General features: G+C 44.5%; 2 protein-coding genes across 2 annotated transcripts; one reads left to right on the forward strand and one right to left on the reverse strand.

Moving 5' to 3' along the window:
• The first annotated feature begins 50 nt into the window (after window positions 1-50).
• LOC100123778 (dynein heavy chain 3, axonemal) lies at window positions 51-13,838 on the forward strand. The gene is made up of 25 exons (XM_008204777.3): window positions 51-482; window positions 551-777; window positions 843-1,091; window positions 1,148-1,510; window positions 1,573-1,780; window positions 1,833-2,060; window positions 2,120-2,285; window positions 2,344-3,772; window positions 3,834-4,062; window positions 4,135-4,502; window positions 4,564-4,954; window positions 5,018-5,292; window positions 5,348-5,803; window positions 5,869-6,382; window positions 6,464-7,831; window positions 7,903-8,377; window positions 8,450-8,841; window positions 8,906-9,320; window positions 9,388-9,755; window positions 9,825-10,188; window positions 10,248-11,693; window positions 11,752-12,146; window positions 12,226-12,736; window positions 12,805-13,330; window positions 13,405-13,838. Exons 1-25 carry the CDS (start codon window positions 198-200, stop codon window positions 13,754-13,756), a joined length of 12,000 nt encoding a protein of 3,999 aa, XP_008202999.3. The 5' UTR covers window positions 51-197; the 3' UTR covers window positions 13,757-13,838.
• Window positions 13,772-26,823, reverse strand: LOC100123782 (DNA-dependent protein kinase catalytic subunit). The gene is made up of 15 exons (XM_008204776.4): window positions 26,510-26,823; window positions 26,230-26,411; window positions 25,990-26,155; window positions 25,790-25,908; window positions 25,334-25,714; window positions 25,082-25,251; window positions 24,751-25,004; window positions 22,419-24,667; window positions 21,986-22,342; window positions 21,763-21,918; window positions 18,255-21,694; window positions 16,741-18,180; window positions 14,343-16,660; window positions 14,053-14,264; window positions 13,772-13,978 (listed from the first exon to the last, which is right to left on the reverse strand). Exons 1-15 carry the CDS (start codon window positions 26,634-26,636, stop codon window positions 13,901-13,903), a joined length of 11,649 nt encoding a protein of 3,882 aa, XP_008202998.3. The 5' UTR covers window positions 26,637-26,823; the 3' UTR covers window positions 13,772-13,900.
• Between the last annotated feature and the right edge of the window lie 51 nt (window positions 26,824-26,874).

Here is a 26,874-nt window from a genome sequence, read left to right on the forward strand (position 1 = left end):
TTACACAAAGTAGTTTTAAGCGCGTCAATCGTCGCTATAGCAACGCACCGCCTCCGGTGTGTTTGTGATCAAACAGCATTTACCGGGTCTTTAATGGTGTTACAGTGTAGATAGAGTTAACAGACTAAATAGCAAGTGGTTCATTAAAAACAAAAAATGAAATATGAAGAGTAGGCGTCAGAGTTCAAAGTATAGAGATGTCGGCAAAAGTGAAAACCGACAGGAAAGCTCATTTAGATCCAAAATGGAATCTCTTTGGTCCAGACGGAAAGCTGACGTATCCGTCCATCGAGTGCGTCAAGTCGCACCAAAAGGAGATGAAAATCAGGCAGGAGAAACTAGCCAAAAAGCTCGACGACTTCTCCGAGAATATAATCACGTTGAGGGATCTTAAGAGCAAGTACGAGGCTGAAAAAACTCGGTTGCGTAAGAAGAGACGTAAGCAGGACAGCCTACCACGCGATGAAATCGTCGAGGAACAAGTTAGTTTTTGTATATTTTTTAACTTGAAACGATTCACTTTGTTACCGGTTTACGAATTCTATCGTAGATAGCCCAAGGTAGAGAAGCCGATCTGCCCAGAAGCATTGAGAGCCAGATCGACGAAATTTTAAAAGGGTTTAGCCAGGAACTCGAGCGGTGTTCGATAAAATCCGAAGATCTTCAGGAGATTCAAAATTTAAAAGCTCAATGTAGTTTGGATGTAGATCCATACGATCGAAGGAATATAATCGAAGTCGAAAGAAGGATAGTCGGCAGATTACGAAGACGACGAGAGTAAATATTGATTAATTTCGAATTATAGATTATATTCAATTATTGCAAAAGATTATTCCTTCCAGTTTTCACAAAAAGTTAAAACTAGTCAAAAGAGAAATCGTAGAGGACTACGAAAAAAGCCTCAGGTCGTTTTACATTGACAACCTCCTGAAATCGAAGAAAAGATCGTTACCATTAGAATGGCCGATCTTCGTGGTCCGAGCACCGGTACCATGGCACCAGTCCAAGGTCACCGCCATGCACTTCATGGAACACGATCTCTTCGTTACCAACTCGATCGCTTGCTCCATCCGATCCATCTGGCACGTAAAGTACGTACACGAAATACTTGGAAAATCGATAATATTCAAAAAATTCATTTGTGCAGATACCAGTACACGCGAATAGTCAACGTGTCGGAATTAGGCGAGTTACCGATTCCAGCTCTAGAAATCGCCGATCGGATACGTCTGATGTGCCACACCGCAAAGAAGAACCTGATCGAGGTGTGGCTAGCCGAAGTCGCTGAGTTGTTTCTCCAGAAGAAAGAAGCCTGGTCTGGATACTTCGACAAGACACCTAACGCCTCAACACTGCTGATCAGGAAATATTTCCGTAGCATCAACAGCCTGCTCTCCAGACAGTTGAGGTACATAGTTCTGCAGACTCTGCTGGCGTTTAGAGATTTTCTGGTGCTCTATGCTGATGGTAACTCATTCGAGGGTGAATATCAGGACCTGACTTTCACAAGGTGAGTATCGCAGACTGCTATTTGGAAGTTGAATGGGTGATGAGAGGTGCTATTCGTTCCAGGATGCCGTTCATGACGTTGACTGTGGGGACAACTCGCCAGAACAACGAGCTTCAGTGCGAGCCAACGGTTCTTCACATGCGCAAAGTTCTGTCCAGTTGTTTCAGCATGATAATCGATGTGGCTTCGGGGATACCGAGTATCGAGAATATCCTCTTTCCTGAAATCCAGGAGACGGAGTATCTGTTCGCCGTTCATCGAAGGGAAGAGGTAAGGGTGACGCGAATGACATCGCGAACAAAAGTACATCGTAAATTTTTAGGTGCAAGATATAATAGAGGAAGCATTGAATTCTGTCGTGTCGAACGTAAAAGGACCCCAGCTCTACCTGCAAAGATACGTTCAGTACTACTATCTCCTGGACGGTTCCGCCGAGGTGCACATGAAGGAATTTTTGAACTTCCAGCCGACTCCTTCGTTACGGGAATACGGAGATCAAATTAAGGAGTACGACGACCTGCGCAGGGAGATATTTTTCTTTCGGAACAAGGTATGAGGTGTTATAGTTTACTGTCTCGAGAAGACAATCATCTCGAAGTATTTTCGCAGATCCCGCTGAACATGATAGAAATAGACTGCAGTGCACTGAACGAGGCCCTTCGTGAAATCCTGTACAGCCTCCGGTCCCTGATTTGCGAACACTTCCTCGACCAAGTTCGCGAGAATAACCGCAATCTCTGCGCCAGTTTCGACGAGATCGCCGAGAGAATCTCTGGTATGAATCTTAACCAAATTTTCTGATTACTAAACCATCAATACACAAATTCGCATAGGTATGCCTGAGGTGACCCGTGACGTGGTTGAACTGTACAACTACCTACTCGAGAGTAGGGATTCAACTATGTTCATCCTGCGTTCGAAGCTCTCCCAAAGCGCCGAACTCATCCTTTTTCTGGTCGAGCATCAAGCTCACTTCAGCCCCGAGGACATTCAGCTGAACAGTCGAGCGCTGACCTGGCCTCGCGAGATGGAGACTGTAATGGAACTTGCCGCGACGAGACTCAACATGCGTAAGGAGTTCGTTGAGGGCGTCCTCCGCAACCGGCGTCAGGCATTCGATGGCAAAATCCAGGCTTTGGCCACCAAGATCGAGATCTTCAAGAAGAAGGACCCGCCGGTCATCAGCATGGACGAGATGACCTCGTCGGCACGAGAGATAGAAGAAATTTCCAGAGAAATGGTCGAGATCGAGCGCGAGGCCGAGGAAATCAACGTTGAGGAGTCCTTGCTCGACCTAGAAGTCAGCCCCTACCTGACCTTGCCATCCATGTCGTCAGCCGTCAAGACCTTCGACCAACTCTGGCATACCGTGCTGGAGTTCCATCGAAATTACGAGCGATGGATGTACGGACCCTTCCAAAACCTGGACGCCGAAGAGGTTCACGAACAGACCGAGGCAGCCTGGAAGATTCTCTACAAGCTATCCCGGGTGTTGAGCGACCTGCCCGCGCCCAGACGAATCGCAGAGATGGCTCGCGGCAAGGTCGACAAGTTCAAGCAGTTTCTACCCTTACTGGCGAGTATTTGCAATCCGGGTCTGCAACCTAGACACTGGGAGAGAATCGGCCAGGTCGCCGGTGTCGCTATTGTTCCTCGACCTGACAGTAGTCTGTCCGAAATGATCGAGTACGGATTACTGGTCCACGTGGTCAAACTTGAAGAGATTTCATCGGGTGCTTCTAAGGAACACGCCCTAGAGAACAATCTGAGGAAGATGCAACACGAATGGGATCAAGTCCAGTTTGAGCTCAGTCCCTACCGGGAATCCGGTGTCAAGATTCTCGCAGCAGTGGACGACATCCAGGTTCTGCTGGACGATCACATTCTGAAAGCCCAGACTATGCGAGGCTCGCCATTCGTCAAGGCCTTTGAAAGCGAGATGCAGGCCTGGGAGGAGAAGCTTATTTCCATGCAAGATATCATCGACCAGTGGCTGACTTGCCAGGCGACCTGGATGTATCTTGAGCCAATTTTTAGCAGCGAGGACATCATGAGGCAGATGCCTAGCGAAGCCAAGAACTTCCGCAAAGTCGACAAGACCTGGAGATCTATCATGACCTACGTTGCGGAGAACCCTAGGGTACTCATCGCCACCAACATGCCGGACATGCTGCAGCTGTTCAAGAACTCCAATGCGCTGCTGGATGAGATTCAGAAGGGACTTAATGACTATTTGGAGAAGAAACGGCTCTTCTTTCCCAGGTAGCAATCGGTATTTGCATTAACGATTTTTGTGGATGTTGATGGTCTCGTTGATTTACAGGTTTTTCTTCCTGTCGAATGACGAGCTACTGGAGATACTGTCCGAGACTAAGGACGCCCAGAGAGTACAACCACATTTGAAAAAGTGCTTCGAGGGTATCAAAAGTTTACGCTTCTTCAAGGAAGACGAGATCGTCGGTATGCTATCCGAAGAAGAGGAATATGTGCCCTTCAGCGGGAAGATCTATCCCGCAGATGCTAAGGGTATGGTCGAACGTTGGCTGTCTCAAGTAAGTCGACCTATTCAGTAATCCATACCAAACACTCACAATGTCATCTATAAACGAATTCATCGTTCAAAGGTGGAAGAACTGATGAAAACGTCATTACGAGATATAGCCCAGGACAGCGTGATCGCCTACTTCACGAGTGTGCGCGAGGAGTGGATCCTCTCATGGCCAGGTCAAATAGTCCTCTGTGCCAGTCAGATTCACTGGACAAGCGAGGTATGTGAGTCCTTTGAGGACAACTCGACCGCTGCCTATTTAGCCAAGTGCTCGGCTCAGATCGATAAAACTGTGGCACTGGTCAGAGGCAAACTCAGTGCTGGTGAGCGAATCACATTGAACGCTCTGATCGTGATCGATGTCCATGCGAGGGATGTGCTCAAGCTACTGGTCGAGAGGCGCGTCAACGACGTGATGGACTTCAACTGGATCGCCCAGTTGAGGTGAGATGATTCTTGGATCTTTCAAAAAAGACATGCAATGATCGCTTGATTATGGTTCTAGATACTACTGGCTGGAGGGCAGCATCACCGTGTCGATGATAACTACGGACGTCGAATACGGCTTCGAGTACCTGGGCAACAGCACACGATTGGTGATAACACCTCTGACTGACCGCTGCTACAGGACCTTGATGGGAGCTTTGAAACTAAATCTCGGCGGAGCACCCGAAGGTCCAGCCGGTACCGGCAAAACCGAAACGGCCAAAGACCTTACAAAAGCCATAGCCAAGCAATGCGTTGTCTTCAACTGCTCCGAGGGACTGGACTACGCTGCTATGGGCAAGTTCTTCAAGGGACTTGCTCAGTCTGGTGCATGGGCCTGTTTCGACGAGTTCAATCGGATCGAGCTTGAGGTCCTGTCTGTCATCGCTCAGCAGATACTCTCCATACAGGTATTGCAATGTGATGATCGATAATACCCTAATGATAAGTCTGTAGCTTTTGGATTCTCGTAGATGGCGATATCTCAGCGTTTGGAGCGCTTCATGTTCGAAGGGACAGAGATCAAATTGAATCCCACTTGCAACGTCATCATAACTATGAACCCAGGTTACGCGGGCAGACAGGAGTTACCGGACAATTTAAAGGTGCTGTTCAGAACGTGCGCCATGATGGTACCGGACTACGGGATGATTGGCGAGATTACGCTTTACTCCTACGGATTCGTGGAGGCTCGATCGCTCGCAGATAAAATTGTGCATACTTATAAACTCTGCTCGGAACAGCTCAGGTATGAATGGAAAATATATCCTGAAATTTATCAGATTTTGACATGGTAAATCTAGTTCGCAGAGTCACTACGATTACGGAATGCGAGCAGTCAAGACAGTCCTGGTAGCCGCTGGAAACTTGAAGCTCAAGTACAGCACGGACGACGAATCAGTCTTGGTGCTACGAGCTATTGTCGACGTAAACGTCCCCAAGTTCCTGGCTCAAGATCTTCCTCTCTTCGAAGGCATCTACAGTGATCTGTTCCCAGGAGTCGCGCTGTCCCCTCCCGATCGAGACGAGCTTCTAGCCTTTGTGAAAACTCACCTAGAGCGTAGAAACCTCCAGGCTACTCCCTGGTACCTTGGAAAGATCATACAGATCTACGAGATGATGCTCGTGAGACACGGACTAATGATCGTGGGAGATACCCTGTCCGGAAAGACCCAGGCTTACCAGACCCTTGCCGATGCTCTTACCGATCTCTCGGCCGTTCGACAGGCCAGCATCAAGGAGATGCGAGTTACTTACAGGTATTCGTTTCATATAGCTTATCTTCAATTTTATAAGCACAAGAGACGTCGCTGATTCGTTGCAGAGTCATCAATCCAAAGGCCATCACGTTGGGTCAGCTATACGGAAACTTTGACCCAGTCTCTCACGAATGGAGCGACGGAGTTCTGGCCAACACCTTCCGCGAGTACGCGCAGTCAACTTCACACGAGCGTAAGTGGATCGTTTTTGACGGGCCCGTCGATGCTATCTGGATAGAGAACATGAATACTGTGTTGGACGACAACAAGAAGCTGTGTCTGATGTCCGGAGAAATTATCCAGATGTCTTCGAAGATGAACATGATGTTCGAGACTGCTGATTTGGAGCAAGCCTCACCTGCTACCGTCAGTCGATGTGGAATGATATACATGGAGTCATCGCAGCTCGGATGGGTTGCATTCTTCGAGTCTTACAAAAATAAACTGAAGGAGAAGATACTGGCTGAGCAGCTCGAGCTCGTGACTGATATCGTTGACTGGCTACTTCCACCCTTGTTCTTATTCATAAAGAAGCAGTGCAGGTGCTTCATCGATATGGGCGAGCCCCATATGTTCGTGGTTCGTAAATTATTCCAATTCTTTAATTTCTTTGATCTGCAAATTCGCAATTACGTGAATATTATTGAATCAAATTTCCAGTCGTTCGCAAAGTTACTGGACGTCCTGCTAGAAGGCGAGTCTCAAGTTAGCACAGTCTGGCTCCAGTGTGTTCTGATCTTCAGCATAGTCTGGGGCATCTGCTCGATGTTGGTGAGCGAGAGTAGAAAGTCGATGGACTTGTTCTTCCGCAAACTGCTTCACGGCAACGACGAAGAGTACCCTCGACCAAAGGCCTTTAAGTTGACCAAGCAACAGCTCTTTCCCGATCGCGGTACCATCTTCGACTGGGTCTACGACAAGAAGAACAACGGCACGTGGATTGCTTGGATGGAGACCACGAGCCCAGTGGCGTTACCAGCCCAGGCGAGGATGAGCGAACTCATCATCCAAACCAGCGAAACGTCGATGCAGCAGTACTTCCTGTCGAATCTCCTGGAGAACTCCAGTCCAGTCTTGTTCGTCGGACCGACTGGTACCGGAAAATCCACCGTAGTCCTGAACTACATGCTTGGTCTATCCAAAGACAAGTACATCGAGAGCATCCTGAACTTCAGCGCCAGAACTAGCGCCGCTCAGACTCAGGCTATCATAATGTCCAAGCTGGACCGACGAAGAAAGGGAGTCTACGGTCCAGCCATGGGCAAGAGGTGCGCTCTATTCGTCGACGATCTCAGCATGCCTCAGCCTGAGATCTACGGAGCTCAGCCACCGGTTGAGTTGTTGAGGCAATGGATAGACCATGGCTACTGGTTTGATTCGAGCGACACCAGTATTCTTCAGCTTGTGGACATCCTCTTTGTTGCGGCTATGCTTCCGCCTGGAGGAGCCTCGAACAGACTGACGCCAAGGTTCACCAGGCACCTAAATGTCATCGGCATCGACGCCTTCGACGACACCACTATGACCATGATCTTCGGTTCTATTCTCGACTGGCACTTTACTCGAGGTTTCGACACCAACATCTCGAGACTAGGAAAGATGCTTCTGTCAGCGACGACCCACGTCTACCGCACTGCCATAGAAACCTTCCTACCGATCCCCAGCAAGAGTCACTATACCTTTAACATGCGTGACTACAGCCGAGTCGTAACTGGGATCCTCTTGGTACCGGCGACGAAGATCAAGGATCCAGGGAAGTTCATGAGACTGTGGATTCATGAAGTTTACCGTGTCTTCCACGATCGGCTCGTCGACGTGGAGGATCGCCAGAAGCTGTTCGATATCGTGAAGTTCACCTGCTACGAGCACTTTCGTCAACCGATCGACAAAGTTCTCGAGCACATTATCGAAGAAGGTGAGACTGAAGTAAAGAGCAGTCACATGGGTAACCTTCTCTTTGGTAATTACATGGAACCGGACGCCGATCCCAAGATTTACGATGAGATTCTCAACATGAACGAATTGAAGGTATGAAACTATGAAACTATCAACGATGTTCCTGATTTAACAGATTCATCACCCGCCAAATTTGATTCCAGGAAAAAATGGATTACTATCTAGTCGAGTACAACAACCTGTCCAAGAACCCTATGCCTCTGGTCCTCTTCCGCTATGCCATAGAACACGTCTCCCGCATCTCAAGAGTCCTGCAACAGGACAATGGACACGCACTTCTCGTCGGTGTCGGTGGCTCTGGAAGAACATCCTGTACACGTTTGGCTGCCAGCATGTGTGACTATGTCCTCCATACGATCGAGATGATGCGGAGTTATGGACAGTCCGAGTGGAGGGACGACCTGAAGTCTCTGCTGTTGAAAGCTGGTTGCGAAGGTAAACCGATCGTCTTTCTGCTGAGCGATACCCAGATCAAAGACGAGTCGTTCCTCGAGGATCTCAGTATGCTCTTGAACACTGGTGACGTGCCGAATCTCTATGCCCAGGAGGAAAAGGCGGAGATACTGGAGAAGATGATGGACGTTGCGAGAGAGACTCAACTTAAATCCCAGAAACCAGGTCCTTTATTACATATCCTATTATTGGTGTTAAATTTGGTTTAGTGGAATTGAATCGACGCAATGATTACAGGAAAGGCAAACGAGACCAGTCCAATGGGTCTCTACGGAATCTTCACGGAGCGAGTAAAGAAGAACGTTCACATCGTTATAGCCATGTCACCAATCGGTGAAGCTTTCCGTGTACGTCTGCGCATGTTCCCGTCGCTCATCAACTGCTGCACCATCGACTGGTACACCTCCTGGCCCGATGAAGCTCTCGAGAAAGTAGCAAAATACTTTCTCCAGGACCTGGATATCGACGATGCCAGCAAGTCCAAGTGCGTCAGCCTCTGTCAGCGTTTCCACACCAGTGTCTGCGAAGCCAGTGAGGATTATTGGAAGAACTACGGAAGGAGAAACTACGTCACACCTACGAGCTATTTAGAGCTCATCAAGTGCTTGCACAAGTTCCACGGGCAAAAGGTACTGTTGATTATTCGATGAATACAGTAACGAATGGATCCGTTAAACTTGCGTAATCGTCTAGGTTGAAGAAATAACGAAGCAGCAGACGCGCTACGAGGTCGGTCTGGAGAAACTTGACTTCGCTGCTGGCCAGGTCTCGATTATGCAAGAGGAGCTCCAAGCTCTGCAACCTAAACTGGTAGCTCAATCTCAACTGAGCGACAAACTGATGATCAGAATCGAGCAGGATACGGTTAACGTAGAGGCAAAAAAGGAAGTCGTCGCAGCGGATGAAGCTTTAGCGAACGAAGCAGCTGCAGCTGCCCAGGCCATCAAGGACGACTGCGAGAGTGACCTGGCCGAAGCTACGCCGGCACTGGAAGCTGCTCTCGCTGCGCTGGATACCCTTAAACCTGCGGATATCACCATCGTCAAATCGATGAAGAATCCGCCTACCGGAGTTCGACTCGTTCTCGAAGCTGTTTGTGTTTTGAAGGGTTGGTAGTCCACCGCCGGTGTCGTTTTCTATTCGACGATCTTATAACCAATGACCATTTTCCGAAGGCGTGAAGCCCGACAGAGTACCCGACCCAACGTCAGGAGGTATGATGGAGGACTACTGGCCAGCGTCGGTGCGTCTTCTGGGTGACATCAAGTTCCTCGAGAGCCTCAAATTCTTCGACAAGGACAACATACCCCAGGCCAACATGAAGCGCATCCGCGAGAAGTTCATGAACGACAGGAGCTTCCAACCAGAAGTGATCAAAAAGGTCTCCACTGCCTGTGAGGGTCTCTGTAAATGGGTCAGAGCCATGGAGGTCTATGACCGAGTCATCAAGGTCGTCGCACCTAAGAAAGCTATGCTGGCCGAGGCTGAAGCTGAACTGGCTGCGCAGATGGAGACGCTCAACGCCAAACGAGCCCTGCTACAGGTCGATTATTGAATAACAGCTATTCCTTCTAAAAAGAAGTTCAGGCTCACGATTCCCTTTAATTTACAGGAAGTGACGGACAAGCTGCAGCAGCTCAACGACGAGTTCGCCGAGTGCATGCGCGAGAAGAAGAAGCTGGAAGACCAGATCGAGCTTTGCATGCAGAAGCTGGAACGTGCTGAGAAGCTCTTGGGAGGTCTCGGTAGCGAGAAGAGTCGCTGGAGCGAAGCAGCTGCGACACTAGGGGCAAGTCTGGGCAACGTTATCGGAGACATCCTCCTCGCTTCAGGAATCGTCGCTTATCTCGGTGCATTCACTGTCGTCTACAGAGACTCGTTGGTTCAAGACTGGCACACTGCCTGCCAGGCCATACAAATACCTTGCAGTCCACCGCCGTTCAATCTGGTCAACGTACTGGGTGAACCTGTCCAAGGTAAGATGACGGTTTTGATGAAGTGTAAGAGTACTTAAATGGTTCGTGATATTTTTTAGTCCGAGCCTGGCTGATCCACGGCCTGCCAGCCGACAAGTTCTCCATAGAGAACGGCATCATCGTTAAATCGGCGGACAGGTGGCCTCTGATGATTGATCCCCAAGCTCAAGCAAACAAGTGGATCAGGAGTCTGGAAAAAGATAACAAACTAGTGGTGATCAAACTGACTGATCCAAACTACACGAGAGTGTTGGACACAGCTATACAGTTGGGACTACCGATACTACTGGAGAACATCCTGGAAGAAATCGACTCGATCCTTGAGCCGATTTTACTCAAAAATCTGTTCACTCAACACGGTATTCTTTGCATAAAGTTCGCCGAGAACATCCTCGAGTACAATGAGAACTTTCGGCTCTACATCACTACGAGACTCAGAAATCCTCACTACTTGCCTGAGATCGCAGTTAAGGTCAGTCTGCTCAACTTCACAATCACACCTCAAGGACTACAGGACCAGCTTCTCGGTATTGTCGTGGCCAAGGAGTTGCCTGCCCTCGAGGAGAAGAAAAACCAGCTCATAGTGGAAAGTGCCAACAACAAGCGAATCTTGAAAGAAATAGAAGACAAGATCCTCGAGGTTCTCTCCAGCTCAGAGGGTAACATCCTCGAGGATGAAACAGCTATCAAGATCCTTTCTTCGTCCAAGATTCTATCAGAGGATATCAGATCGAAGCAAGAAGTAGCTGCAGAAACTTCCAGAGACATCGACAAAGCGAGGGATGTGTACAAACCGGTGTCTCATCACGCGTCAACCCTATTCTTCTGCATCTCGGAATTGGCTAACATTGATCCCATGTATCAATACTCTCTGCCCTGGTTTTTGAGACTGTTCACCATGGTTATCGAGAAGGAGCAGCCCGAGGAAGCGAAAACCGATTTACAGATTCGTATCGATACGCTCAACGAACTTTCGACCGAGACGATATACAGAAACGTCTGTCGTTCGCTCTTCGAGAAGGATAAGCTTATATTCTCGTTGATTCTCTGCGCTGGTATCTTGCGAGGAAAGGAACAACTCGATGAAGACCTGTGGATGTTCTTACTGACCGGTGGTGTAGCGCTGGACAATCCTTACCCGAACCCAAGTCCAGACTGGCTTTCGGATAAATCCTGGTCCGAGATCACGCGTGCCAGTGAATTGAAAGGCCTGGAGAACTTGAATGACTCATTTGTCAAGAACATATCCAAGTGGAAGACGTACTACGATCTACAGAATCCACAAGACAGTCCTCTGCCAGAACCCTACCAGAACGAATCAGAAGACAGCTTGAAGAAATTACTGCTGCTCAGATGCATCAGGCCTGATAAACTCGTCTTGGCTATTCGTACGTTCATCATCAGTAGGATGGGAAAAACTTTCGTTGAACCACCACCTTTTGATTTGAGAGACTCTTACAACGACTCAAGCAACGTTACGCCCTTGGTCTTCATCTTATCTCCTGGTCAGTAGAATTACGAACTAAACCGTTTAAAAATATTAATATTCTTGTTCTCGAACAGGTTCCGATCCCATGACCGGTCTGATAAAGTTTGCCGGCGATATCGGCATCTCTGCCAAGAACCTCAAATCCATATCCCTGGGTCAGGGTCAGGGTCCAATCGCCGAGGAAGCCATCAACAAGGCTTTGGAATCAGGTCACTGGCTGATGCTTCAAAACTGTCATCTAGCCGAGTCTTGGATGCGCGAGCTGGATAGGATATGCGACGAAATCATCGTCCCAGCAAAGACGCACCCCCAATTTCGACTGTGGCTGACGAGCTATCCCTCGAAGGCTTTCCCTGTCTCGATCCTTCAAAACGCGGTGAAGATGACGGACGAGCCACCGAAGGGTCTGCGCAGCAACTTGAAACGCAGCTATGCCACCGATCCCATCTCTAATCCGAAATTCTTCAGTGTATTCTTCATCTTCTATAGGCTGCTAATCTTCTTTTATTCTGGTGTATTTGTAAAATACGATTAATTTTGGATTTTAGGGCTGCAGAAAGCTCATCGAATGGGAGCGTCTGCTGTTCTCGATCTGCTTCTTCCACGCAGTCATCCAGGAAAGAAAGAACTTCGGGCCGCTCGGTTGGAACATTCCCTACGAGTTCAACGAGTCTGACCTGCGCATCAGCGTTATGCAGCTACAGATGTTCCTTAACAATTATAAGACTGTGCCCTTCGAGGCTTTGCTGTACCTCATAGGAGACTGTAACTACGGTGGACGGGTCACCGACGACAAGGACAGGAGGCTTTTAATTTCTCTGCTCCAAAAGTACCTTAACCCAGAAGTAGTCGCACGTCCAGACTACTCTTTTTCTCCGAGTGGACTGTATCGCTTGCCCGAGAACACAAACTACCAAGGATGCTTGAACTACATCGAGACGTTATCTATCACTCAACTGCCAGAAGTTTTCGGACTAAATCAAAACGCAGATATAACCAAGGACAATCGAGAGTCCATGCAGCTGCTCTCTGGCGCATTACTCACGCAGACTCAACTAGGTCGGCTATTCATAAGTTGTCATTTGATTTTATCATTGGCCTAATATCTCTAAATTTACGTATTTCAGGCGGTGAATCAGAATCGGACAAGAGTAACGAGACGATGGTGCTGGACCTGGCCAGCGAGATTCTGGAGAAGATGCCTGAACAGTTTGACGTAGAGTACATCGAGGAGAAATTCCCAGTCATCTACGAGAACAGCATGAACACTGTCCTGCGTCAGGAGTGTATACGGTTCAACAGACTGACTGGCGTCATCAAGATAAGCCTGAAAAACGTGAGGCGAGCGATCAAGGGAGAGATCGTTATGACTTCCAACCTCGAGGAGATCTTCAGAAGCATGAGCATCGGAAGGGTGCCGGATGAATGGCAGAAAAAATCTTATCCGACGTTGAAACCACTCTCGAGCTACATCAGCGATCTGCTTCAGAGGATAGACTTTTTGCAGAAGTGGATCGACGAAGGCGCGCCTACCGTCTTCTGGATATCCGGATTCTTCTTCACACAGTCGTTCCTCACGGGTGTTCTGCAGAACCACGCGAGGAAGCACACCATACCTATCGATCACTTGGACTTTGAGTTTGAGATCACTCGGTTAGTTTTCTAATTTTGCACACAAAAAATAATTATATTAATTATTCAAAAATTGTCACACCAATGGATTTCAGGTACGAAAACTCCGAAGAAATCAAAAAACCGCCAGAGTCCGGTGTTTACATAAGAGGAATATATCTGCAAGGTGCGAGATGGAATAGAGCTACGATGGAGTTGGATGAATCCTTGCCGAAGGTCATGTTCGACTTACTACCAATCATCTGGCTGAAGCCAGGAATTAAGGCAGAATTCACAAAATCTCCGGTGTATCATGCGCCTCTTTACAAAACCAGCGAGAGGCGCGGTGTACTTGCTACGACGGGCCACTCTTCAAATTTCGTCATGGTTATTTTGCTAGCTAGTTCTATGAACGAGGATCACTGGATCGCTCGAGGCGTTGCGTGCCTCTGCCAACTGGACGACTGAGCAACGAATGCGTGATTTTTATAAAAATGTAGCTATAGTTTATTGAATATAAAATTATAAAATAAAAATTGAAACATTACAAGATTTCTCAATCAATTATGTATAATAAAACTTTGTATAATTATATATCACAACACTTTCACCTTACAAGAATGGACCCCAACCGTGGAACATGCGTCCTAGTACGTTCAAGTCCTTTGCGTGTTCCAGTAAACACTTGATCTAAAAAAACGAATAATAATTTTGAGGAATTTGTACATTAGTGACAAATGCGATTGCTATTTTTGTATACCGACCTGTTCTTCCGACGTTAATTTTCTGTTTTTTAACGTTGATCTAAAAGACAAGGTGTTCTGATCAGTGCCGTAAATGATATCCGTGTACCTCGAAAAATATTCGCTCGATGAATGCATATTCGATAATTCTTCGAGCATAATCGTCGACGGATCTATGCCACTTAATTTCTTCTCCAAGGTTTTGATCTTCTTCTGCGCCGACCATTTAATATCTGTAATGAACAAGAAAAAAGTTTACCTCGCATTTCTAAGATCGCTGATATAGCCAAGAATAATAAAAATAAAATTACATGAAGAGCGATCGCTATCTTTTTGTGTCTTTTCATGTCTGACTTTGCTCCAGTTTAATGGCTCGTGAATGAACACATCGACGGAAGCTAAAATTAGACAACGTTCGTTGCGCAGAGCCTTCAGTACGTGCGTCATAGTCACCCCTAAGAGATGTCGTTCATCTAAAGGTTTGAATAGACCTAAGATCTGCGGTGTGAGTCTGAACGGGACCAACTCCGGAACCGATTGATCGATACCTGCTCCATAGGCAGCTCCAAAATCGATTCCATAACACTTGCCAGACTTGACTTCTATCAGCATGTTCTCCGCGTGACGATCTCCGACTCCCGTGATCCAGTGCACTACGCACATGGTCGCGTAACTCGTTGTGAAGTTGTGTCGCAGAGAGACGAAACACTCTAAAGTCGGGCTTATCATCATAAACGTTTTTCTCAAGCTGTCCCAGTCGAAGTGCTCGATGAACTCCTTCATCTTTGATATCACAGTTTTTCTATCATACTTTATCAGAGCTTCCTTGTAGCTATTTTTGCCTGGTTTCGCAGCTTTATCTATCCAACACCGGTAGTCGTGGGCTACGTTGTTAATGACTGATTTATCCTTCATAGAGAACTCGACGAACTCTCTCAATGATCTGGTTCCGTCAACCCATTCGATGAGTCCCAGAGAAGTGGAGAAGGGCACGACGTGATAAGTGCTTATCGATAAATATCGCTGTTTGCAGATCCTGTCCGAGACGAATGTCTTGTTAGCTACGTTGAATATCTGCTGTAATCTTTGGTCTTGCCTCAGGTCCTCCCCGAACTTGACTAGAAAACCGTAATCCTTCGCATCGTTACCGATCATATTGATCTTTATGGGCTTGCACTTGGAGTTCATGACTCTAACGTATCGATCGAATTTCGAGATCTTCGTATGATACCGAGGCAGTGGCTTCTTGCATTCACAGTACTGACCTGGTATCTCTATCTCCAAGTCCTTATCTGTAAAACGATCTAAGTACGGACTGTAGTCCTTGAGCTGCAAAGCTTGATACTTGCCCTCAGCTATTCTTCTTTTCATTGATTCCTCAATTTCCAATTTCAGCTTGGATATGCTGTGCTTGGCTGCCTGGGAATCCAACTTTTTAAGCGATTCCAGTTGAGAGCGGTATTTTTCAAGAGCTATCTTGTACAACGGACCTTGAATTAATCCCTTTTCCTCGGTTTGCTCGCCATATACTTGTTCGATCAGAGATTCAATTCCTTTCTCAATGTTGTCTTTCGAAGCTTTCAATCGTGATAGATTTTGACTCAAGTAATGCTCTGGTTGACACACGCGGTGCATTGCTTCAATGAAAATCTCCAGTTTTGAACCGGCAAAGAGAGATTCGTACATACTTCGAATATCCGGGTTGGCTTGTAATTCTGGCGACAAGCTAATGTACATTTGTCGAAAATCGTAAACTACTGCATTTGGGTAATCCTGCACCAGTTTTTGCATTATGGGAATGAGCAATGGAGCGAGAGGTTTATTCAAACTAGTTACAATTTGTCCTTGCCAGAATAAGAAGAGCCAGCTCGGAACGACCGCACTCTTTGAAGCAAAAATTTTAGTGAACTCTTCCTTTTTGTCATAATAATTGTGTTGGAGAAGGCAGGGAAAATAGTGAGCGCAGTCCAAAGAACCATAACTCATGCCGGACAATATCGCAGAGGTGAATTCGTTGGTGTAATCCCAAACGGCCACGTGATCATCTTGAATTAGACTGTAGCAGTACTTTCCGAATTTAGCGTAGCTCTCGGCCATCTCTTTACTGCTTCCCAAACCACAGGCACTCTTGAGATAATCGAGGCTTAAACAAGACATAGATTCCGAGAACGTGTCCATCTTTATCGTACGGGCATTGTTCGCCACAAAGTTGTCGGTCATGAACACAGATTCAGCTTCTAGATTGTTATCTGACAATTGCCTAATCGATGATGTTAGATCAAACAAGTGATATTTAGCCTGTATCTTTATCGAGTCATACGCGTCTTCATCTTCCAGTATGTCGTTTGCGATCTGCCATGACTCGACGTAGTACCGACATTTTTTCCTCGCTTGCATTTCAGTCACACCGCAAAGGTACTTATACCTGGACGCTGTCAGCATGAAATCATATTGTATCTTAAAGAATTCGTCGTTCTGATCTAATTCTGATATTCCGTTGAGGTCATGTATCAATTTTTCGATTCTCATGGAATATTTCTTGGCATTGGCTTTGTTCTGATTTTTTATTGCCAATTCGCAGATGTTTATCTTCTGCTTTACGCTTCCCACCATCAACTCATTGGCCAAACTGTAAAAATATGAGAATACAATTGATGACTAATTGCCATTAGAACAAGGGTGAGGTAAGGATAAAATAAGGTTGCATACCTGTTGTCGTCAGAGTTCTGTAACTTTTGGTGCAATAGTTTCGAGAAAGTGAGCCTGTAAGACACGTGCGTATTCCAACTTGCAAAATCGTCATTCTCAGACGGCAAGTGTCGATCCCAGTACTGTATCAAACCACTTGTTGCCTCCTCGATGTCATCAGCCTTGATCGTGTTAATGTAAGCATCGATATTGTGCATCCCTCGGAGTTTAGTCAAGATCCCTAGCCTCGCGTTCTCCGCGATCGGACTCAGCCGAATCCATTCCTCCCTGACCCTATTCAGGTTCGTATTCAAACAGAACCGCGACGCCTCTTCGTTCTTCTGTCCCGAGCACAGTAAAAATACCGACAATTCCTGTCCAAAGTTGCTCTTGATCTCGATTAGGTCACCTAAGTGTATCCACTCGATTATGTTCTGTATGAATGCCGCGTTCTTTGGTTCAAGTTTTTTGTTCGCCGAAAAGTCATCCAATGACATCTGCAACTGAGCTTCGAAGATCCAAGGAAGCAGTTGGTTCTTTTTCTCATGCGTCCAGACAGTTTTGTAGTCTCCTTGCAGGATGATCTCAATATTATTGTTTATGTCTTTCCACATGGATAGTTCGCGCATACACTCGAACATCGAGTCCAAGCAGTAATCCTTCTCCAAGTCGAGGACGGTGTTGTAGGCTTTTTGGCAGCTCTCCCAACCTGTCACCCAGTCACCGGCTAGCTGAGCCAGTGCTCCGATTTTAACGTCTGCGGAGAAAGAGTCAGAATAACGGATTATACTGTCTACCACGTCGGAGTAGCCAATTGATTTATACAAAATGGCCAGTTCTATCCAATTGCCCTGCTTGAGATCACGTTTCAACCTCTTTGTCGGAGGCTCGTCTTCTCGCTGTTTGCGATCGCTACTACTTTCACGGTTAGTATCTTCCTCTAACAGGACGATTCCCAGTGCATCGAGTTTCATGTTCTTGCACATCCTTCCCACAGAGTTGGACTTCAGCTCGATATCACCGGCGTATTGAGCGATCTCCAGAGCCGCAGGGGCAAAATTGTTTCTCTCCTCTTGCGTCTCCACAACCTTATCAAAAGTCGAGCTGATGCTAGTTATGAGAGTACCATACTTATCGCTATCCTTCAGTCGATCGATCAGACTGCAGACGAGGCCCACTGTGAGGTCTTTGCAGAATAGCCAATCCCGCATCATAAGCTGTCGAAGACTCAGGACGAAGCTCGAGTGAGTCAGCTCGACGTCCGGAAAATCGCCGATTCTGTATTTACGGTAGAGCTTACAACTATTTAATTGAGATTCTTTCTCCTTTCTCAATTGGTCATGGTAATTTTTATGGTACTCGGCAGGAGTGAGAGATTGGGTACGTTCCCCGTTCGTTTTCGGGGTAAGGGAGTTGATGACTATGCGCCTCGACAGCCGATTTTGAGAAGGATCAGGTATTCTGCAAAAGTAGAGAACCAATTAATTTTTTGAAAAGTCTGTTTCAATGCATACTAATACGAACTCGAATCTTACCTGGTCTGCGAAGCTCCGCTTTGAGAAGCAGCGGGTAAAGTTGGCTCGAAGATCAATTCACCGGTTGCTTGAATCCTCAAGCTTCCAAGAAAGCTGTTGCCTACTTCCGCGCTACTACAAACACCGCTGGCCAGCATTCGGTGTTCCAGTCTCTGCGTCGCTTGTAGAAGTGACGGCGCGAACAACGGTACCATCGAGCCCAGCTGCTGTAACCTCCTTCTCGCGTTCCCTCCTGCCGTAGGGTTCCACTCCCTGAAGTTGCACTGCTCGATCAGCGGACGGAACATCGGCCGGTCCACGTCGGGACTCTTGCTCGTCAGCTCGAGCATTACGAGACAAAGCAGACGCGCGAAACCGTTTTTCAAATTAGGCGCGTACATAGACAGCACTTTGAGGAGTCTATCGCAGCAAGTGTCGGGAAACTGCAGCCGGCTTCGCCAAAAGTCCAGCAGCTGATGCTGAACCTCGTCGCTTGGGTCCTCCAAACCACGAACCAGCTGAGCCAACCACAATCCTGCCGAAGGGCTGTCCGGATACCGTGCGTACGCCTCGCCAAGGCACCTGAAGGCAAGCAGTCTGTGCTCCGCGAGACACAGTGCCGGTGAGCAGTAGCCTTTGGCGACATAGTCCAAGTACTCTCGAATAGTCGATTCCGGGAGTAAGACCACCAGGCGTTCCAGGATGCGAAGAGCTGGGCCCAAACATGCCAGAAGGCGCGAGCTGAGTATCGCCTTCAGACCAACAAAAGTATCCAGTTCGGTGATCAGTTTCTCTGTGTCGATTTGCCTACTGTCCAGCCGAACTAGATACACTTCAAGACAGCGGCAAGCATCGGTAAATGAAGACAACACCATTCGAGGGCAGGCGAACTTAGAGAGTAGCTTGATGCAATTTTCACCCTCCGATTTCCAACCCATATATAGAGCACAGGCATAACGAGCGCTGCGTTCAGTGCTATGCTGGCTGTTGGCACCAAATGCAGCCAATATCCTAGGGACCAGTTGTTCCTCGAGCTCCAGATTGTCACTGAATCTCAGCAGCATTCCCAAAATCTCGAAGCTCGCTTCAATCGTAGCGACGCTCGCGGCGGTGGTTTCCCTCACAGTTCCCAGAGACATCTTTATGATGGCATCCTTCAGGAAGTCTTCGCTCGTGATTTGTTTTCGCGCTTCGAACACGTCTGTGCGCAAGAAAATGAGAAGTATGCTTAAACCTACGTTTGGATTATCTCTCAATAAACCGTTCAAGCTTAAAGGCCATTCAGTCAAATATTCAGACCACAAGATACACAAGCTCTCGATGATTTCCAGGTTGTATTTTTGGAGGCTGGCATATTCGTCCGCCGCCCTGATACACAAGCTCTGGATAAACGACCGCGCTGCACCCACTTCATTAGGTTTACTAAACGACGTTGGAACGTACTTCGACTCGATGATCATGAGCAGGATATCCCTAATAATATAGTTGATGCGGGCATGGTTTGTGTTTAAGAAACGAATAATAGCCTTAGTGATAGGGATGAACATGTGCTTCATGCTACGCAGAAATACCTCCCTGGTGTTGCAGATGATCTTCAGCAAGAAGAGGACGACGTTGGGTTCGACGCTGATGAGGCTGTTGCGAAAATGCTTGAGGAAAAGCGGCAGCATTGCATTGGATCCTTCAAGATCGGAGATTGGAATCACTCCCGTGTTGAATATGTGTATGAGCACACCGGATATCATGGGCATGCACTCGTGCTCGTTGTACTCGTCGTTCTCGAAGCTGAGGTCCAGTCGATGGTCGTCATCAGACTTTTTACATGGCTGCGAGGAGACTACCGCATCATTCAGGTCGTATGCGTGGATGTCCTCGGCGAAGGATAACTGGGTGAGGTCGCGTCGGTGCATGTAAGACACAGCGAATTCCTGAGAGGCCGAATGATGCTTATCCAAGTCGCTGCGGATGTTTATCAGCTTTCTACGATCCTTACGAATGCTCGAGCTGGACGGCGGTAGCACTTTGTAAACTTTTTGGCAGTCGACGATTCGTTCCCAAAGCAGTTGTCTGCATTTTACATCTTCCATGAATATGAACTTATAGAACTTCTCCTGTTTCTTCAAACTGATCACCGAGATACAGCAGTTCAGAGCTGCGCAGTGCATCAGACGCGTGATCTCCTTCTCATCGTCCTTTGCCGTTGAGTAGAACCGAAGCCTTACGCTTTCCTCGACCAGAATCGAGCTCAGTGTCTTTTCATTTTCCGTTTTGTCTTCAAATTCTTCTACTTCCGACGTTTCTACTTTCGATGTTTTTCCTCCCGGCATTTCTTCATCCGACGAGTTTTCTTCCGACTGTTTTTCTTCTGATTCTTTTACTTTGACATTTGCGAACTTTATGTCAAACTTGGCATACAACAGTTCAAATACGCTGTAGCAAGCCATCTTAGTGACTATCAGCTTTTTTCTGTCCTTTGGATTGCAATCGCTAGAACTGTCTATTTTCTGTCTAACGTACTCGACCATTTCTTCGCCAAATTTTTCATAAAATTTCTCAACCACGCTGGACTTGTTGGATTCTAAAGACGGCAGAAAGAAGCTTTGAAGAACGTCGAGCCTCTGTATGTCGATGCTCAGATCCATGAAGATTTGATAGCATACTTCTAGTGACTTCAGCGCAAATTCGTCCGATATTTTAGCAAAATAAGGATCCAAATACTTCCTCAAACTCTCTTTGTAAAGAAGTTTGCAAACTCCCGCTGAAAAGACGATGGCACTTTGATACACCGATAAGGATTTCGTGGTCAACAGACTCTTGAGTAAAACTCCAAACAAAGTGGCCGCGTGGAATCTCTTCACTTCGTTCGTTTTCATAGTTTGCAACCAATCCTCGTCGTTCATTCCTCTAAGATTAGTCGTAAACAATAAAAAATTGTTATCCAAATCCACCGTTTCGTCAGTGACGCATACGATAAAATGCTGCAGCAACGTAGCTTTTTTCTCTAGATCCTTGGCTCCTGTAAACTCAAATGTCAGCCAATGATACATATCCCTATACACCTCGATGTTCTTGACTATATCCGTTGGTTTCTTCATTAATTTAACGGCTACATGGTTCATGTTGAAGAATTTTGTATTCCTGTCTTCTAAATCGTTTACCAGCCTTTTAAACTGGCCGCATCTTTTCAACACTTCTTCGGCTAAAACTTCTGATTCGATTGTTTTATTGCGTTGGGCGAACAGAAGCAGATCTTCTAACACGCAAAATACTATGTGCGGATATTGGGCGTGAAAGTCGTCTAGTATGGCCACCGTTTTTGAAGCGTCTTTTAACATAAACGAGAGTATTGGTTCCCTGAATGTATCCAAGAAGTATTCGCCGTGAGAAATCCTGACGCCAGTTGCTGTCTCCAGAGGATCGTTGATTGCAATGAGATTAATCAGTCCTCTCACCATTTCTGACTGTAATATTAGATTCAAATGTTATTTATCAGTTGAGTAAATATACCGAATTATCAAAGATCGGTTACCTCATAAGTTTCAAAATAAAGTCTCATCAATTCGTTCAAGTAATCTTTGACTTGTTCCTTCAATTTTTGGCATACATCGCTGTCCATTATTCTATCTTTCAAGGATTTAAAAATTTCTTCTGTTTTGCCCTGCCAGTAATTAGAGGTGAAGTTTTTCTGAAAACAAAAACACTTTCAGAACATTTTAGTCAAATGAGAAATGAATAATGAATCATATACATACCGCTTTCTCGAAATCATAGAATTTAGACTTTTTTACAGCGACTAAACCTTTTACAAACAATTTTAGTGCATACGTGCGATCTTTCATATCACCTGCCAACTCGACAATATCGCGTATTTCAGCAAAGTATGGGAAATGTTTGTCGGCTTCCTCCATAAAAACCTCGAGAAATTCTTTCAAAACTAGTGTTGAAGTTTTATTCATCATCAGTGTTAAGCAATTTTTCAGATTCGTGTAATAGTTGTCTGACACTTGCAGGCATTTAACTGTTAATCCAATTCTTTGTGGACTCAATATGCAACGAACAATCAATAGATGCAAATCATTGTTCCATGGTATGATAGCGTCATGATTTTGCTGTTCAAATGATACAAAATACATCATGAATGCTTGAAAATAAATAGCGTTAAATTTTAACGTAGCAATTACATACTTGAGTTTCCAATACTGTAGATATAAATTCCAGAATTTTCAGAGTAATTTCATTCGTCAAATTGACTAGTTCCTCAGCTTCGACCAATTTGTTTGAATCTATCTCATTTAAATCCAGCGCATCTTGATTGGAAATTATTTTTACAAATTTACAAAAATAATTCGAGAATGTGTCTACATCGTCCGATATTTCATCAGTTTTGAACAGGCAGGTTGACGATATAAAATTCTTCTTCATGATCCATAAATGAAAATCCAAGATTTTTAAAAAGGCTTGTCCGTTGTGAACCGATATGCTGTCGAAATCAGCCGTCAAATTCTTCGAGACGATTTCACTGGCTTTTTTTTCAAGTTCGTGCTTTACAGCCTCGGGATGGTTAACTAGCGGCAATAAATTTTCAAAAAGCCTCATGCACTTATTCCTGCATTTCGAATTCAAAGAGTCGCAGTGAGCAAATGACCAAATCAAACAACCTCCGAGCGTCTCGTCAGCGAAGCCTGGAGGTTTTTTTCTGTGGCGATTTTTGGCATTGAATATATTTTTATGGTATGTTATAACTCTTTCAACGTGATCTATGGCACTGACGACGTGTATGTTGTCGTATTCTTCCAGGCACTTGATAAATACATACAAAAACTCCAGCCAGTACGTCTGTACAATACTGAGATTTTCCCTCAAAATTGTGTACAAATTATTAAAGGCAGAAACAGCAGCCAAACGTTTCTTGTTCGATGGATAAAGGGCTAGAGTATTTATCTTGCGGATGACACTCAATACATTAGGATCTTTCGTGAGATCGTGATTAGCAGATTGTTTTATCGACCACTGTGTGAATTCCTTGAGATACAAACCGCAGTGGTCTCTCATGGTCGTGTTAAACTCTTCGGACAAACCTTCGAACAGTGAATCTACAAAAATTTGCGGTATCTTAGAGTCTGCCATCAGACTCGAGCTTAAGTAATGCGTCAATTGCAAGGCCAATGGGTGAAACAAATTTTTTACACCATCGTCTGCATCGCATCCGAGTCTTAGTATGGCGAAGCACAAATCCTTGTTGAAACACTCGTTCATCAGTTTTTTCCCTAAAATGATCGTTATTAAAGAGTGAAATGATTCACAAGCGCAGACTTTTATCTTCTGATCGCCACTGTTCGTTAGCTCGATGATTCTTGTAAGAAATTTATCCATATGCATTTCTAAGCGAATGTCGGGGAATAACAGTTCGCATTGCAGCAGATCCTTTTTATTCCAAGATGCGTTTGTGTTTGTAGATTTTTCGTGGATAAAGTCGAACAGAATCGCTATATCGAGCGAACCTTGAAAAAGCAAAATTTTATTTTGCAAATCTTCCAGGCTTACTTCTGAGTCATAGATTCCATTTCCTTGAGTTTTGTCCAGTTTGACGTTACTTTGAATCGCTTTCGACGAGCTTTCATTAGTGGAGAGATAAGGTTCCATGTAATATAAAATGGTTTTTAAAAAACTGTTGGACAGTTGAATAGCCGGATTGTTAATCCAATTCTCCAAGGTTTTCAATGCAGAATAGGCTAAAGGAAGATTACTCAGTCCAATGTTAAAAGCAATTTCGAAAATTGGAAGCATGTCATCGATCAAGCTTTTTATTAAAAATGATGGTGTGTTGAAAATAAGGCAAATGCAAGAAAACTGCAACTCTTCAGAAAATTCAGAGATAAACTTCAAAATGTCGGACAAGTATTGAGAAATCAACTCTTTAGCAGGTTTGCTAAACGACTGCTGATCGTCGAAGGAATCGTTGGAATTTTTCAAAATGACTTTGATTAGTTTATAAAATCCAGAAATCAGTGGATATTTATAAGAATAATTTATGAAAAATATCGTGAGTTTCTCTGTCGTATTTTGCAACAGGCTGCTTTCAACTTGTTCAAAAACGTCTAAGTATAAATCAACGAGATTGATGAAAAACCAAAAGTCGGTTTCATTTTCAGCTTTTAGACACATCAGAGTATTTGAAAAAGATTCATCATCTTGAGCCACGACATTTAGATTCGATTTAGTGATGTACATCATCAAAACTGAAACGAAATCATCAAACATCTGCGAAGTCAATTCTGCAGATTTTTCTTGAACGTTTATGTTGAAGAGTGAGAGCCAAAAAGGTAAATAATCTTTGTAGCAAATCTGCTTTTTCGGAATACTCTCAAATTCCTGTTGTAATTGCACATCGACATATAGAGTGTGAGAACAGGACCATAAAATTCCTTCACGAACTAGAAATTCATATAAAGCCATTTAAAGATGCATATTTGTGTTAATATATTAACATTATTTGTCTATTTACACGCATACTCACAGACTGAATCGAAAAATTCACGTTGAAGATGCTTTTCCAAACAACTTACATTAACAAAAGTAGCATTCAAAGCTTTCATTGCTCTACTTTGGCTATATTTTCGAAGTTCTGGAAATCCTTTAACAAAACGTACACTGAGTTCCGTGAGAATACCTACTTGATGAAACGTCGGATTCGATGTATAACGCACGATTTGTGAAAGCGTTTGTAAATAGTTTGCTGTAGTCTCAAAATCGTCATCTATTTTGTCAGTTCTAAAGTGAGGAGCATAACTTTTTTTTACAAACAGTTACTTCATATGAAACATATTTACGTGAAAATCTGAATTTACATGTGCAACGCTCGAACAGCAATCATTTGAAATGCACTATGACTTTCAGTGGGTGCATATTTTGGATATGTCACAGCAAACTCTCCTAGACCATTGACAATTAATTGTAGCCTGCGAGGAGTTAGAACCTTATCATTGTCAAGAGTTAGTACAAATTTATGCCTGAAAAACTGGAAAAAGTCATAGTGGTATTAATAAGTTCATAAGTATTAAAAAGTTACAATATAACAGGAACTTGAGAAAAATTTATACCCAGAATACAGATTCATTGTGCTCTTTCATAAGATGTGCAGCTATAACACTATAAAAGTTTCTCAGAGCACTTAGTATTGTGGTGGTTTCAACTTCTTCTAAGATAATGTCAAACAATGTGTACCATTTTTCATAGTCTTTTAAAATGAAGGTTTCAAAATGTTTTATGTTAGAACTGAGCAATTCTATTGCTTTTTTTCTATACAATTTCTGGGCTTTTTCAGGTTCACATATCTTCAAAATCATATCATAAAGTTGTTTGAGGTATAGCTCTGATTTTGAACTGTCATCCTCTAGTGGTACAAAATTTATAAATAAATCCAAATAACAGTCCAAGTATATCTTTATTTCTTCCGGCTGTTTTGGGCTATTTGGACTATGCTGAAATGTTTTGCATTTTTCACATTATTAAATAGTTTATATTTATAATTTACATCATGCATACGAAAAAATTACCTGTCCGATTAAATCTTTTAATAATTGTATAAATATTGCATTAATGTGTTGCTTAATGCTCTCAAGTTTTGGATAGTGTTTACCAATTGCTCCGAGTATAGTATAAAATATGCTGCCATCTGCAAAAAATAATAATATACGCATTTCCAAATATTTATGCTTAAAATTTATTTATACAATTTTCTTTTGTATGTCATCACCTTTCTTGGAATAAAGTCTCAAATATGAATCAATAAAGTACACAACAATGTTATTTAATTCCATATCATAATTCGAGTACGATTCTATCAATTTCTTGAAAGTGTCAGTAGCTGTCTTTCTTGAATAGTACCAGCATTTGGTCTTCATACAGTAAAAACATAGATTCTGAAAATAAAATGTCATGAATATCACAAATCATGCAGTTTACTGTAATTGTGTTATAGCTAATGAATGATTACTCTTGTTTCTAAAATATACGGCTCGTAATACTGTTGAGAATAATCCATGATATGTTGGAGTGCTTCGAAAGAGTCTTTGAGAAACATATCGCTACCTGGCCACTGTTTTGGCGCATCCAGTATTTTTCTCATGCATTGAAACAGACCATCCTGTCCACGCACAAGAGTTTCCAAAGTTTGATCTGAAAAAAAATTGACGTAATTTCACATAAATAACTTATCTGACCCAAGCAAAAGTAGAAACTCGAACTAAAATAGAGAAAATAACGATTATGATTACCGGCATCGGTTAACGATATGTTTTTCAAATAGCCAGGTAACTCGCTCAACAATTGACGAAGAGAATGTCGGTTTTTCTCTTTCCATGATTTTCGAAACACATCGACGAATGTCTGGATTGATTCCATTGTTGCACCGTTATCTATAGCACTACCGTATTATAAAAAATAACATTGTTAAACTTGATAAAAGTAATAAACTAAGATTCGGCTTTTATTGAGCGTCCATTAAATCTCCACCGATAGAGTAAACAAAACAAGCCGGAACTTGCACCGGCGTCATATCAAGGACTTTCCACTGCACCGCTTGGACGCCAAAACAGCTGATTCGTCGCGGGATGGGCGGCACTGCGGAAAGCTTATCATT

This window comes from Nasonia vitripennis, chromosome 1 (genome assembly GCF_009193385.2).
Source record: "Nasonia vitripennis strain AsymCx chromosome 1, Nvit_psr_1.1, whole genome shotgun sequence".
NCBI lineage: Eukaryota > Metazoa > Arthropoda > Insecta > Hymenoptera > Pteromalidae > Nasonia > Nasonia vitripennis.

Coding starts and splice junctions, on each gene's coding strand:
- LOC100123778 (XM_008204777.3), top strand. CDS start 198: ATGTCGGCAAAAGTGAAAACCGACAGGAAAGCTCATTTAGATCCAAAA. Junction 2,061..2,119: donor TATTTTTCTTTCGGAACAAG/GTATGAGGTGTT, acceptor GTATTTTCGCAG/ATCCCGCTGAACATGATAGA. Junction 8,378..8,449: donor ACTTAAATCCCAGAAACCAG/GTCCTTTATTAC, acceptor CAATGATTACAG/GAAAGGCAAACGAGACCAGT.
- LOC100123782 (XM_008204776.4), bottom strand. CDS start 26,636: ATGGAATCAATCCAGACATTCGTCGATGTGTTTCGAAAATCATGGAAA. Junction 26,412..26,509: donor CATATCGTTAACCGATGCCG/GTAATCATAATC, acceptor ATTTTTTTTCAG/ATCAAACTTTGGAAACTCTT. Junction 24,668..24,750: donor TGAATTTTTCGATTCAGTCT/GTGAGTATGCGT, acceptor ATGAATTTCTAG/TTCGTGAAGGAATTTTATGG.